Below are 16,017 nucleotides of genomic sequence, written 5' to 3'. Positions count from 1 at the left end.
AGTAAGAAGGGAATCTAAGGGGACCTTCTACAAAGCTGCAATAAAAAGTGGCTTGGGACTTTCCATCGTGCTGAATTCAGACATAGCTGCTGAAAGCCTTTGCTGTTATCATCAAGGCCTGAAGCTCTTTACTGAGCCCATGCTACAGAATGCAGCCCATGAAGGCGTGCCCATGGGTACGTGTCTAAAGGGGCATGGCCACGATCAAATGAGGAAGAAGAGAAATAATAAAAGTTGTATTGAAGGAACAATGACTACTATTGTTTGTAAGAAGTCCTATAGACCTGCATGTGAAATCTGTATTACCAACTGCTAATATAGGCCAACCAAGGAACTCTTCCCCAACTGATGCATCCGTCTCCTCTTTGGAATGGACCTCACCTCCATAACCTGGCAACTTTGCTTCACTAGAAGAATCTCCCCCTGTAAAAGGGAATAAGACTGTTCCTTCTCTATTTTAGCAATGGGGGAACAATCTGGGGAGGGGAGTGTGAGGAGAGCTCCAATCCCTAACCCAGTCCAGATGATATCTGGCAATGTACTAGAAGGATATATTTCTCAAGAAAAGCAACCTACTCTGAAAGAAATATGGCAGGTTGTTAATCTTATTCATTATTTCATGCAAGGTGCATTACCTTTATTATGTAAATTTTCTCAGGCAGGAACTGCTAAATTCTCTGAGACTGAGGAAAGATTAGATGATGTTGAGGGAAATTTAAAGAAGCTGCAGCTGTGTCTATGGTTAAAGATAGTGTCTTACTACATGCTCAGTTGGAAATAGTAGAAAAACATTTTTGTTCTAGAAATCTAAGGTTGTTGAATTTTTCAATGATCCACTATTTGGCCCCATTGGAGATTCTGAAAATGTATTTAAAGGACATTGTCAGTTGAGAATATTTATTATGTACTGGTGAATAAGCAACAAAGGTAGAGAATTAATCTACCTGAATTCTATTTGAATCTTTTTCACTGTTGCTAGCATTTCAAAATGTGAACTTTGAAAGAAACAGTTCATAAAAATTTCAAGTGCTGAGAAATAACTATAATGCAAAACTGATACTTACGCTGGGCAATACTGGCACACATAATAATACTGAAATTCGCTCTTTGGACATTGGGCAACTGCACATCCCACCTGAAAAGAGCTGTACCAAACCACCTGTGGGCACAAATGTTAATACACTACATTTAGAAAGAATAATGCTGTACAAGTTGCAAAGAATTTTTCAAAAGTAAACAAAGCAAACTTTACCTACAAGCAATCTGCAGATTACAAGATCACCAGGAAAATACTTAACACAGTATTTGTGTTACCTATTGGGCATGATTTTATACTACTTTCTGTAGCCTGAGCACTAATTTTCTAGTCGTATCTCTTGAATCTAAGATGCATGTGAGTGCAGTTTTACAAATATCTGTTCTGCCTATCTGCCACCAGTACTGTGTTTTTATGAAATTCAGACAACATAGGGTTAATCCAAGGCAGACTTTGATGTAAGGAGGAAAGAAAAAGATCCTTTCTTAAGGAAGCATGCACTCATGATTTTTGCAGAATCAAAGCATGTCAGCAAGGCCAGTAGAACAATCTTTTCTGCTATCAGTTGTTTTCACCAGTATTTTAAGCAAGAGGCCTGGAGATTTTCATGGTTTTTGAATGGAGTAGGCAGAAGAGGCTGTTTTGTTTTGAGTAGAAGCTGGATGTATGAGTTTGCTGCAGCCCAATAACAGTGATTGCATCAGACCAGCCAGTGGCATACCAAGGGTGGGACAGTGGGGGTGATCTGACCCAGGTGCACGCTGCAAGGGGGTGCAGGGAGCAGCTGCGCAGCTGTCAGCTCCACTGTTTCCTTGCTTCCTCTGACGTTACTTCCTATTTTGGGGTACAGAATGGATGGAGCTGACAGCCACCCAACTGCTCCTCACCCCTAGGAGGTAAGAGCAATGCGCTAGGGGGGGGGTGGAGGTGATGCGCTGGGGGGGTGTCGTAATTTGCAGGAGGGGTGTGGTATGCAGGGGTGGTGGTGCGCTGGGGGGGAGGGTTCAGCGGCGATCCACTTTGGGTGGCAGCCGACCTAGGAACACCACCTAGACCAGCTAATTCCCCCACATTGATCTTGAGTTCTTTACTTTGGAAATCTATCTTCCACTCTCCTACACAAAGGCACAAAACCACATTCAGTGCAGGTGGCCTTGCAGACCCTAAGGTGAAGTGGAGGAGGAGAGGCAGTAGCACATCCTGAAGCAGCCACCTTTCAACTTTTCTTAGCCAGCACTGGAAGCAGCTTCAAATTTCATATGCCTACACTTGCTGCTGCTAGCAATTTCATTCACTCTCTAAGTTCAGAAGGAAGAGTTCATGGGACAAAGAATAGAAGTTAGGTTTGACGTTAGGTTTGACAATCACATTTAGGTACCTAATGAAACTCTGTAGTGCTGCTAATAGGCTACGATGCTGGCACAATGTTAGTCAACCCTTATGTCTTAGCCTAAAAGGCTGCATTCTGTGATCCCCATCCATACCTGTAGGTAGTGGCCAATCATGCCGCCTCCTGGCTTTACACCCTTTCCATAATCAAAGTCGATTTTTTCACTATCAAATGCCTTAATTACATCTGGCCATGAAGCTAGGAATGTTGACATGAAGAGATTTTCTCCACAAGAGAAACCTAAATATATATTGGAAAATTAAGAAATATGGGTGAGAAAACCGTGAATTAAATGCTAAACCCACAGTTCTATGAGCAGCAACATAAACACCTTTTCTTTGGCAAGTCATTGTATTTACAGAGAAACAGTAAGGTGGATGTGCCCTTTAAATACGGAAAAATATGTTTGAACTGCGAGGTCCTTGCGCTATAGGGGAAATTCAGTAAAGTTTCCCCAAAGTTAGCTGCTTGGATAATGCACGCTAAGGGCCAGATTCTATATATGGTACTTAAAAAATCTGTACAGAAAACATTTCTGCCTAAGTGTATTCTATAAGAATTAGAATATGCTTAGTTGATATCCCAGGGCCTAAAACTACGCACTTCAATTTACACCAATGAAAATGTGGCATAAATTCTTGCATGTAGATTTACATAAACTGGGCCATATTCTATAACAATGTGCATAAATTTGGGAATGCCCACAAAACACCCATTTTCTCGCCAATGGCCATGCCCCTTTTGAACTGTATGCTTTAGAATTTAGGTGTTGTTTATTACAGAAAACATGTAGCGAGTTATGTGCATAAATTCTCACTATTGCCAATTATTGCTCACTATTGCTTGTTAAGTGCTGTTAAAAACACTGATTGGCTAGTTAAGCCAATTAAGTTACACATGTTATATAATACGCTTAGATTTCAATGCTAGGCAGGATATATAGAATCCAGAATTAAGCGTGAATTCTATAATGGCAGTTAGGTGTGGTAATGATAGCATTCTATAACCCTACACCCAATTTCTAGGCATACCCCTGAACAAGAAAGAGCGAACAATCGATTAAGAGAATATATGAATACATGAATATGTATCCAAGAATGAACAGAATAATGAATTGTAATCCTATAACATTTTAAACACCAACACGGAGCACCACTATAAGAGAGCGTTGGCACTATTGATGAGCACGGAGAGTTTTTCAGCCTTATTTCCTCTGACCCCAAGTTAAGTAGCAGTGATTTTCTACCTTCCATTGAAGCGATATTCTTATGAATGCTTGTTTGTTTTCAACAGTATATATCATTAAGGTGATGCTAGGAAGGGCAGAGGTGCAATGATGCTGATGATTCATGTTGCTTCTCACTAGTCCAGCCACAGCGACATGTTTTTACTGAGCACCCACTAGTTCAATAGTTACATGCTGTAATTTATTTTTCAAGAGTGATTCACAGCAATTTAAAAATAAAAAAAGTTATTAGTGATGTACAACGGTTTCAACTGTATGCATATGAAAATATAATTTTGAAACCAGAACGGTTGTGTTACCCCAGAGTTGCTGCAGTATCATACCCCTGATCTACCCATGCCCCTCCCATGGTCACACCCACTTTGGAGTTGAGGGCGATGGAAATTAGGAAGGGGGTTATAGAACAGGGTGCAAGGCATTTTTGTGCATAACTACTATTTGGCTTCAATTAAATCTTGTTAAGGTCAATTGATCTTTAGCGCCAATTAAGAGCCAATTAACCTATTAAATTAAATGCAGAAATGGAAACTGTTCATGGAATTCCACACCTAAATTTGTGTGCCATGTATAGAATCTGGTGTTCTCTAAAGTTATGACTCATGGGCTTTGTACCAGTTTTCAAAGTGAAAATTACCTACGGAAAATGTATGGGATCCTTTTACTATGGTGCGCTGAAAAATGGCCTGCGGTAGTGTAGATGCGTATTTTGGGTGCACGCAGAATTATTTTTTAGCGCACCTACAAAAAATGCCTTTTTAAATTTTTTGCCGAAAATGGACATGCGGCAAAATGAAAATTGCAGAGTGTCCATTTTGGGTCTGAAACATTACCACATGCCATTGACCTAGCAGTAAGGTCTCACGTGGTAACTGGGCAGTAATGGTCTATGTGCATCAAAGTCCACTTGACACGCATAGCTGCCACGTGTCAGAAAATAAAAAATATTTTTCAGACACATGTAGCGGACACACAACAAAATTGAAATTACTGCATGGGCCACATGGTAACTGGGCGATAACTTCAATTTGGCACAAGGGCACGGCTTAGTAAAAGGGCCCCTATGTGCATACACTTGCACGTCAGTCCCTGCTCTAAAACTCAAGAACATATGACCAAATGAAGAAGCAATGAATGTGCTTTTATTTGTGCATAGGGTGGGAAATTTTCAAAGAGCCCATTTTTATAGGTAAAACACTGTTTACTGATGTCTTTTGAAATAAAGTTTTATAAGGGCTGATTTGCTAAAACATACTATGCTATTATTAACATTGATCAGAAATAATGGGGCTATGACAACATGCTCAAAATAACCCATGATAACAATAGCGTAGGTTATGCTTTAGTGAATCAAGGCATGTAGTACAATCTAACCTCTACTTGGTAACTGGAATTTGGAGCATTTTCTGGATCTGATGATTAGTAAATTGTGAAATGATCGTTCACTCTAAATTGAGAGAGAGAGAAAAATAGTGTAAAAGGTGTGGCCAACCAATCTATGGAACTACTCACATGTTTTATTGATTTGAAAATTGCCATCTAGAATGATATAATAAAACCCTTTACATGTAGAATTTTAGGGCTTTGATTATTGTCCAATCTGCCTGGGGGTAAACATTTAGAAATTGAAAGTACCTAAGAACATAAGCATTGCCATATTATGATAGACTGAAGGTCCATCAATCCAGTATCCTGTTTCTAATGGTTGCCAATCCTATCTGGCAGGATCCCAAAAGAGTAAAACAGATTTCAAGCAGCTTATCCCAGGAATGAACAGTGGATTTTCTCTAGTTCATCTTAGTAATGGCTTCTGGACTTTTCTTTTAGGAAATTGTCTAAAGCTTTTTTAAACATTGCCAAGCTAACTGCTTTTACCACATTTTCTGACAACAAATCCCATTGTTTAATTACACATTGAGACTAAATTCAGTAAATAGTACCGAGTTTGGGCATTAATAAAAATTTAAGCTGAGCGTTATTCTATCAATGAAGCTCTGAGTTGGGCACCATTTATAGAATAGTGCATAGCTCAAGGATCCACACTCAATTTGGGGCACAAGTATTTACACCAACAGAACCTGGTATAAATCCTCATGCCTAAATTAGGTGCAGATCCCCCCAAATTCTCCAATACTGCGTGCACCTTTAGTGAACACCCCTTACCCACTCATTCCCCTTCTATGGCCATGCCCCCTTTTCATTTGCGAACTGAAAAATTTATACACATGTCTTTATGGAATAGCTCCTAGGAAGATGCACATCTAAATCCAAATTGGCACCAATTGATTCATAGAACCTAATTATTGGTGTTAGTAGGCTCATTAATCAATTAAATTGCATGTGCAAAGTGGGCGTGCACCCTAATTTGCGCACACAATTTTAAGCACCATTTAAGAGAGTGAAGAAATATTTTATCTGATTTGTTTGGTTTACTACTTTTGTGCTCCCTAGTCCTTGTAATTTGGGAAAGAGTAAACAAGTGAATCACCTCTACCCATTCCACCCCACTCAATATTTTATAGACCTCTCTCATATCTCCCCTCAGCCGTCTCTTATTCAACAGGCCGTTGCAGAGGCATACAATAGGTTTTTGGTGGTTTTTGGAGGGTTCCACATACAATACAAGGGGTAATGGTGACATGTGTATCTGGGACCTTTTATGTGAAGTCCACTGCAGTGTCCCATAGGGTGTCCCACTGCTCTGCTGGGCTGTCTATGTGACCAGTCTACTAAGAATGCCTGCCCCCCCCCCCCCCCCATATCCCAAAGGCTTGTTTTTGTGAAATTTTCTCTTAGAGTTGTTTGTTTGTTTTACAAAAGTGGTCTTAAAAGATGGATGCACTGATCTCAAAAACGTCTAGCAAATGGCTAGCAGATGTTTTTCTGGTTTGAAAATGGCCATGTTCACTACTGGATTCTTGGGCAATTTTTGAAAAATGTCCTAAATCAAATTTAGTCATCATATCGAAAATGCCCCTCTATATCTTTCTTGAGATGTGGTGACCAGAATTGCACACAATATTCAAGGTGCAGTCTCACCGTGGATCAATACAAAGGCATTATCATATTCTCAGTTTTGTTCTTCATTCCCTAATAATTCCTACATTTTACATACGAGTTGAAAAGGGGAGAGGGGGGGAATGGGACGGTCATGGACGGAACATTTATGCACATTGTTATAGAATGATGGGGAATACACACCTAAAATAGGTATGCACATTTACACCATGTTTCAGTTGGTGCAAATGGCCATGCCTAAAGTTAGACGTGATTCCCAGGCATAAGCACTATTCTATAAACCTTGCCTAACTTTAAGCACAGTTTATAGAATAGCGATTTTTTTCTGTGTTGATTTTTTTCAGTGTTATATATATAGAATTCACCCCTATTTGCAAAGAAGGAAAACTTAATGATATAGCTCCTGTAATGACAAAACTGGAATAAAATGAAAATTCCCACAAATGACATGGGAAACAACACAAAAGAAACTTGTTCCAGCTGCCCATCCCTACTGGGGAGAGATCCTTGAAAATATGAATAGCCCTTATTGTCTACACAAGAGGGAAATGATTTGTGTTTGACTCTGGTGCTGATTGATGAATCCTCACACTCACTTTACTGACACCCTTTCTAACCAAAAACAAAATAGATAACCCCCTCTAAGCACACAGATAACTTTTATCCATATAACTCAGCCATATAACTTTAACCAGTGACCAGATTAAAGTTATCCGTTATCTACTCTGTTTACTACAGTGATAATCCTGGGTCTGGGACCACACATTACAGCTCTTTTCAGAACTCTGTATTCATGGGCCCTGAATCCAGGAAATAGATATCACCCTTAAACAATGATTGTAAATCCACCCCTCCCTCCCCCCCAAGCTATAAATGGTACCTTTGCAGAATCCTTAGCTCCACATCAGGGGTGGACTGACAGTGATCTGGGTCTCCAGGCACTAAGGGTCATCGGCCTCAAAACACCCATCAAAAATGATTAAACTAGATGGAAGCTAGGGGAGGCTGGGCCCCCTACTGTTGTGGGCCCTCGGGTGCTAACCTATTTTTCCAATGGTCAGTCCACCTCTGCTCCAGATGACATAGACAGAGAAAGACCCAGATCAGGGGTGAAAATGAGGACATTCTGCATGGCAGTGCTGAACTACTGGGCTGGCCCTTTGATTTGTTTTAATGATTTCAATGTTTACAGTGATAAAGTACATTACTGACCTTTAATTTTTCTTTCATCTTTAGGACTGTGGAACAGGTTACAGGTGTTTGCCCATTCTTCAGCTGTTTTTGTGGCTTCATCGCTCCATTTCTAAAAATTTTAAAAGTAAGGATTTATTTTCAGAAAATGTTCCAATTAGGGCAATTTAACAAAGAAACACCATAGTTGAATGCTTATTTGTCAAGTATGATACACCAGAGGCCAGATATATTTAAAAAAATGTAGGGTTCTTATAAATAAACAAGTCATTATTCAACTGGGGCAATCAGCATTTAAAAAACACTGACTGCTGCCAGCTAAATTAGACTCACATATTCAATGCTTGGCCATGCCCGGGCACCAGCATTAAAAATCTGGGTCATTGCAGACTCAGAAGTTATTCAGATGCTGGTCGATATTCAATAAAAAAGCAGAAGAACAAGGTCCCATGCATAAAACGATATAACAAATACAGCAAAAGTGACACCAAAAAAGGATAATGCTAGATGATGTACAAAAGCCAAAAAGAAGCACCACCAAGATCCTTCAAAAATGGGACACGATTTCTTTAATGGTGTAACTTGAAAAACAATCTTCAATTAGTGACCCAACATGGGCCGTGTTTTGGCACATGGTGCCTGCATCAGGGGTCAACTGTGATGTAACATCTAATAGAGACAACCAAGGGACCGTCTTTGCTTCGCACACATTGAGGATATGTCCCTTCGCTGCACATTGAATCTATCAGATATTACATCACATTTGACCCTGATGCAGGTGCTGTGTGCCGAAACACAGCCCATGTAAGGTCACTAATTGAAAATTGTTTTTCAAGTTACACCATTGTTTAGATGATGTACAAAACTCATAGGTTTATTTGAAATATCCAACGACCCGACACAAATTGTGTTTTGGCCACAATGGTCTGCTTCAGGAGTCTTACAGCCTGATGTCTTCTATCACTTTAGTCCTGAGAATCTAGCACGATAGATAAATACACCTTCTGTAATGTGCTGGTTATTTCACTGATAGACGTCACTGTCTATTAGCTATCAGCCATCTCTTTTCCAAAGGTTTTGTGTTGGGGGAGGGGTTCAGAAACAATGATTGAGATAAAATTATAGAAGTTTCATGGCTGTTGCATAGTTGCATATTTTTTTCACTCATTATTCTATGAATGGTGCTGATTTCTGTTGCATTATGAATGACAATAAAGAGATTTCTATATAAATGAACGATTATTAAACAATACAAGTTTTATAAAACAAATACAAATTAACAGTTTACAAATGATAAGATCATACTTATAATTAAAAACAACAATACAATTAGAAGCTCTAAAATCAAAAGAACAAGAAGAATATGCAGAAGCAACAAACAGAGGGGTACTTTTACTAAGCCATTGTAAACACTAACGTGTGCTCTACTCCAGCTTAAAAGGGTTTACCGTGGGACATGCTTAGTCATCTGGCAATAAATTCCTAATCTGCATGCACAAATCGCATGCTAAAAATATTTTTTGTTTTTCCACTGAGGTGTGTGTCTAGGTGCAGAAAGTGGGCATTTCTCTGCTAATCAGTTAGTGCAGCTGTATTATCACATGCTATCCGACTAGCACATGAGACATGAGCTCTTACTGCCTACAAAACAGGTCTCAGTAATGCTCATATGGTCTTTTTTTTTTTTTTAAATGGCCACTAGCTACTCGCTAATGACAACATTAGCGTATGATCATTAATAAGGGAAAGGGAAAATCTGCCTTTTTTCTGACTGTGTTAAAAATGGCCTTAGTGCCTGGGGAAAATCTGAGTAAGGGCTCACTAAAGTTGGGTTCTACTACAGCTTAGTACAATGGTTCCAAATTCTGATCCTGGAGGCACCCCAGCCAGTCAGGTTTTCAAGATATCCATATTAAATATTCATGAGAGAGATCTGCATGCAGTGAAGGTAGTGCATGTGAATCTCTCTTATTAGTATTCATTGTGGATATCCTGAAAACCTGAATGGCTGGGGTGCCTCCAGGACCAAGTTTGGGAACCATTGGCTTAAGACCCCAGAATTTCCTAAATAAAATATTTTTTTTGTGTGTGTTGTAATTCTCTTAAAACTAACTATTCTCTATCTACTAACCTGTTAAATCAGTTTCATAAGCGGGCACTCTTTATCATTTCGCTGTCCTTATTATCTATGCTTTTTCTAGTTCTCTTTTTTTTTTTGCCTCATTTATATCTATGAACTTTAGGGATGTGCACAGGGCAAACATTTTAATTCATTTCAGATTTTTCCTGTTTTTAGCCTTTTGTTGTTGTTGTTTTACATTTTTGCTTTAGTAAGCATGTTTATTGCATGTGAAAACTTTTTAACGTGTACTATGCAATCTAATGCATAGGTTAATGTACCTCGAACAGATTTAATGCAAAATTATTTAAGGCATGCTAATAAACTGAATGCATGCTAAGGAATATACATCTCTAATGGTCTTGTACTGCCTATTTCTCTAAGAAAAGCATCAATTAACCTATATATATGGAATGGAGTAAGAATTAACTCAGCACATTGCTGGCCTAAAGTCACTTAGGGCCTCTTTTACAAAGCCATGCTGCCGATTCTTGGTGCGGCAAATGAGAGGAAGTCCATACAATTCCTATGGGCTTCCTCTCGTTTGCCATATGGAAAATGCTTACACGACTTTGCAAAAGAAGCCCCTAATGATCATACAAATGGAATGTTCTCCATTTTATGGGCCTATTAAAGTACAATAAGTGATTCACACAGGCCTGCATTAACAAAATGGTGGCTTTACAGTTAGGGCAGATTAATTCCTGCTTTAACTTCCTAACATGGAATGGGCAGGGAATGGGAGAGTCATGGGTGGATTATCAGTAGGACTATGTTATATTTATCATGGATGTATTCACCGTATGTTAGCTGTTAATATGGCAGAAAATGTGGAACAGTTAATATTACCTCAATAGGTGAAATTAGACGTATTGTATTACCTACAATGCACTTGACACATGATATGTATATTACCTCTGGATATGCTGAGATGCTGAGAATGACCCAAGTGATTAACACAATGGTATTTCAGTTGCCACATGTTAATTTGACAATTAACGAGTATTAATTGCAAAATCATACTACATAAGTAAATTAGATCCCCACGTGTTGCCCATTCTACAATATATTATAGAATTATAGAGCCCCTGTACTAAAATACATTAAGATCTGGGCTTAACATGTTTTAATGTGGGATTTTCCTGTGCATTAAGCCCTGTATTTAGGGAATTGAAATAATTGCTTTTGCAGATCTTGCAATAATTTTTCATAAACGTTTGATTTGCAAAACATTAATGCGGGTGCACTTACAGCCTCCTATATAGGATGCACCAAGTGCTCCTGCATTAAGGGTTTCTTTTACCATGCTAGCGATTCCCGCATGGCAATGCCGACGAAGCCCATTCAAAGTGAATCGCTAACATGGTTTGGTAAAAGAGGCCCTAAGTCTGTGCTATCCAGTTAGCATTTGCAAATCAAAATAAGCTTGCTGGATAATGCTTTCATGACCATTTCCCTCCCAAAGCACACCCCTTCTTGAAAGAAATGAAATAATAATAATAATAATGCATGATTAGCATGCGCCAACAGGCAAATTACCAGAAAACTCTTTAATGCATTATGCGGTAAGCCTTTTATGGACTGCTAACCATGCATTAGGTCTTAATGCTCTTTGGTAAAAGGGCCCTTATGGGAAGCAATAAAATCAAGTTCTATTGTTACTGAACAGTTTTACACTACTCATTCCAACATGGATGTGCAGTATAAAATTATTCCAGATAAGTTTGCAATATCATAGTGTCCCAAAATGAAACACATGGAATGCTGATTGCCTTTCAGCATGTCAGTAACACTGAAATCACTTTCAGATCTGTGTACATTCTGAACATTTCTTTGGAGGTGAACTTACCATTTTTAGCATGTTGCTAGCAGGTGGATCCACCTGTCTTCTCAAAGTATTGTGTATGTTAACAATATCATTTTGATTTTCTTTTTCCATTGTTGACAAAGAAGAAAATGGTACATCACGCTGCAAGAAAGATCAATTGAGGTTTTTTTTTTAATTGACCTGTATATTTCATATTATGTATGACTTTGAATTACCTCCACATTTCCCCCCTAATTCTATAAAAGTCACCAAAAATCGTGTTCAGAAATTGGGGCATGTGCCCAATTTGCATGTACAATTTAACTGAATAACAAACCAATTAGTGCCAATAATTGTCTTTTTAGCAAGTAATTATTGGTGCTAATTGAAATCATTTAACATGTTTGTACATAAATTTAGACAGCCAAACAGCAGCAGCGATCCAAGGAAGGACAAACACTGCAAGAGTTTATCCAAATGTAAACTTTAATGGAAACAGGACCCAACCTGGCCAAGTTTGTCAGGGTGGAGACAAACAAAGCAGATCAATCAGTGATATGGTTCAAAACTTTATTTTCAGAGATTCGCCCGACACAGACTGTGTTTCGCCCACAAGGGCTGCGTCAGGGGCTAATAGTCCAAGCAGGACATGAGATTGAAACGTAAAAAACCAGCAGGGTGCTTTCCTCAATCAAGATGAGGACATCAGCTCAATGCACAGGGTAAGTCTCTGGTCGCATCTCTCAGCTGAGAGATGCGACCAGAGACTTACCCTGTGCATTGAGCTGATGTCCTCATCTTGATTGAGGAAAGCACCCTGCTGGTTTTTTACGTTTCAATCTCATGCCATGCTTGGACTATTAGCCCCTGACGCAGCCCTTGTGGGCGAAACACAGTCTGTGTCGGGCGAATCTCTGAAAATAAAGTTTTGAACCATATCACTGATTGATCTGCTTTGTTTGTCTCCATGTTGGATTTTGCGGATCGCTTGCCATCTTGTTTCTTAGGACCAAGTTTGTCAGGGGTCTACAAACATCTAAACTAGCAAGAAAGGTAGGTATGTTAGACTACTGGCTGTAAGCCAAGGCCAAAATAGCTTTACGAACATTCAAAACTGACTGCCTACCTTGCAAAAACCCAACCTGATCTTCATGAATAACTGTGGATAAGTGAGTAGATAATTTATCTGCCAGAATGCAATAAAACAAGTTGTCCACATTAATTAGGGATATCGGAAAATAAGAATCAGGGGAATCACTTGATTTACCTGGCTTCAGCTTATAGTCGCCAGGGTCTCATTTACATATCAAGGGAGTTCTTCACAATCCACCGCCACATTATAATATGCCAGAAGTGGACCACAGAGTTGCAATAGTTTATAGAACTCTCCTGAATAACCATCAGGCCCTTGGTACTTAAATTTCTTAGTTGATTAAAGGCTTCAAGAGCCTCAGGGGAAAACCAGGGCATACCTGATTGCTGCAGATATTATAGAAATTGGTCTATAGAGAAGTCCACCCCGCCTGATAAATACCCCTGAAATAATTATCAGTTAAAATCTCTGCAGCCTCTTCTACATAAGAATGTAAAGCACCATCTGGGGACTTCATGGCCAGTGTCTGATATTTTCTTTGCCAAGTCTTAGTAATCTGGACTAATATATTCTCTGGTTTATTACCTTTATATTACATTACATTATGATTTTATAATCCACTACAACCAACAAGTTCTAAGCGGATAACATTAAGAGAAAAAGCCCTTGGGACTTAAATTTCTTAGTTGACTAAAGGCTTCAAGAGACTCAGGGGAAAACCAGGGCATACCTGATTGCTGCAGATATTATAGAAATTGGTCTATAGAGAAGTCCACCCCGCCTGATAAATACCCCTGAAATAATTATCAGTTAAAATCTCTGCAGCCTCTTCTACATAAGAATGTAAAGCACCATCTGGGGACTTCATGGCCAGTGTCTGATATTTTCTTTGCTCTACCATAATTCCTATTGAAAAATGCAAAATGGTCAATCTGATAGTCCGGAGAATCTCCACAAAGGAGCCCCTTTTACTGAGACGTGCCAAAAAATGGCCTGCAGTAGTGTAGACGTGTGTTTTGGGCACGCACAGAATCATTTTTCAGCACATCTTTAAAATATGCCTTTTTAATTTTTGCCGAAAATGGGTGTGCAGCAAAATGAAAATTGCCGTGCATCCATTTTGGGTCTGAGACCTTACCACCAGCCATTGACTTAGCGGTAAGGTCTTACATGGTAACCGTGCGGTAATCGTCTACGCATGTAGAATGTCGATTACCACCTGGTTATTACCATGCACCAGAAAATAAAAATGTAGCAGACTTGCATCAAAAATGAAATTACAGCAAGGGCCACGTGGTAGCTGGGCAGTAACTCAAATTTGATACTTGGTTGGGCGCACGTAGGTGCCTATCAGGCTCATTTTCGAAAGAGATGGACATCCAAAAAGTGACATAAATTGGCACTTGGACGTCCATCTCACAGAGACATCCAAATTGGTATAATCAAAACCCGATTTTGGACGTCTTTGTCAGAAGTCCATCTCAAGGATGTCCAAATCTCAAGGGAGTGTATTCGAGGCGTATTCGAGGCGGGACTTGGGCGTTCCTAAGACTTGGACGTATTTGAGCCATAATGGAACAAAGCAAAGTCATCCAGCACTAAAACAACGTTTTTACCCAGACCTGTTTTTATCACGAATAAGGCACAAAAGGGGTCCTGAAATGACCAGATGACCACTGGAGGGAATTGGGGATGACCTCCTGTTACTCCCCCAGTGGTTACTAACCCCCTCCCACCCCCAAAAACATGATTAAAATATTACTTGCCAGCTTCTATGCCAACCTCAGATGTCATACTCAGGTCCATGACAGCTCATGCATGCCCCTGGAGTAGTTTAGTAGTAGGTGCAGTGCACTTCAGACAGGTGGACCCAGGCCCATACCCCCTCCCCCATCTGTTACATTTGTGGAGAAAACAGCGAGCCCTCCAAAACCCACCAGAAACCCTCTGTACCCACATATAGGTGCCCCCCTTCACCCATAAGGGCTATGGTAGTGGTGTATAGTTGGGCATAGTGGGATTTGGGGGTCTCAACACACAATGTAAGGGAATTGTGTACCTGGGAGCATTTTATGAAGTCTACTGCAGTGCCCCCTAGGGTGCCTGATTGCTGTCCTGACATATCAGGGGGACCAGTGTACTACAAATGCTGGCTCCTCCCACGTCCAAATGACTTGAATTTGGACGTTTTAGACTTGGACGTTTTTGGTTTCAAAAATGGCTGAAAATCAAAGACATCCAAATCCAAGGACGTCCATGGTATTTTCGAACACAAAGATGAACGTCCATCTTTTTTCAAAAATGACCTTTTCTCTGTCTCTGAATTTGGACATTTTACAAAGATGTACAAATTCCAACTTAGATGTTTCTTTCGAAAATGCCACTCCACGCGGCATAGTTAAAGGACCCCAAAAAGCCTTAAAGGTCAGAACCAGGACTTTTGTATTTGTAATCTGGCTTCCACTGGCAACCAGTGTAACTGTAACATTAAAGGAGAGATACAATCATATTTATTTGACGAAAATATGACTCTAACTGAAGCATTCTGTACTCTCTACAATTTCATTATTAAAGATTCAGTACAGCCAATATAAATGGAGTTACAACAGTCCAATAGTGGTAATACTAATGACTGCACTACTAAGTGAAAAATCAGTGGTTCAAAATATTTACGAATGACTTGAAGCTTTTTGAGTAGAAAGAAAGATTTACTAACTACCTTATTAACCTGATTGTTGAAAGAGAGTTGGCTATCAAATTCCACACCTAAAACTGTCGAGATTGCATCAAGAGTTAGATCAAAATTGCCTAACTTAATAGTGGGGTTATCTCTCAAGAAAGTCAGGGAACAAAGCCAAAGAAACTTAGTTTTCTCTTTATTTAGTTTCAACCTGAAAGAATGTACCCAAGCGTCCATCACCTGTAAACAGCACATCACATTAGCCTCATGAAATGAATTACTTGAAGTAAAAAGTATTAACACTGTGATATCATCAGCATGTATATAAAATTGCAACTGAAGTGAGTCTTAATAATATGCTAAGAGTTGTATTCAAATGTTGAACAGTGAAGGCGAAAGCCACGTCCCAAGAATCAGAAAATTCATCTTCCATCTTCACC

At 39.4% G+C, this 16,017-nt stretch overlaps 1 protein-coding gene across 1 annotated transcript in view; it reads right to left on the bottom strand.

The window, feature by feature from the left end:
- Positions 1 to 16,017, bottom strand: part of LOC115464775 (cysteine-rich venom protein-like) — a 55,928-nt gene that overhangs the window by 18,209 nt on the left and 21,702 nt on the right. The window contains exons 4-7 of the mRNA XM_030195129.1: positions 11,847 to 11,966; positions 7,900 to 7,990; positions 2,521 to 2,666; positions 1,065 to 1,159 (exon numbers count right to left, since the gene is read on the bottom strand). Coding sequence (XP_030050989.1) covers positions 1,065 to 1,159; positions 2,521 to 2,666; positions 7,900 to 7,990; positions 11,847 to 11,966 — 452 coding nt within the window. The remainder of the gene's footprint in view (positions 1 to 1,064; positions 1,160 to 2,520; positions 2,667 to 7,899; positions 7,991 to 11,846; positions 11,967 to 16,017) is intronic.

Source organism: Microcaecilia unicolor, chromosome 3 (genome assembly GCF_901765095.1).
Source record: "Microcaecilia unicolor chromosome 3, aMicUni1.1, whole genome shotgun sequence".
NCBI classification, from domain to species: Eukaryota; Metazoa; Chordata; class Amphibia; order Gymnophiona; family Siphonopidae; genus Microcaecilia; species Microcaecilia unicolor.
Note: the sequence above shows the minus strand (reverse complement) of the source record. Positions and strands in the feature narration are given on the sequence as shown.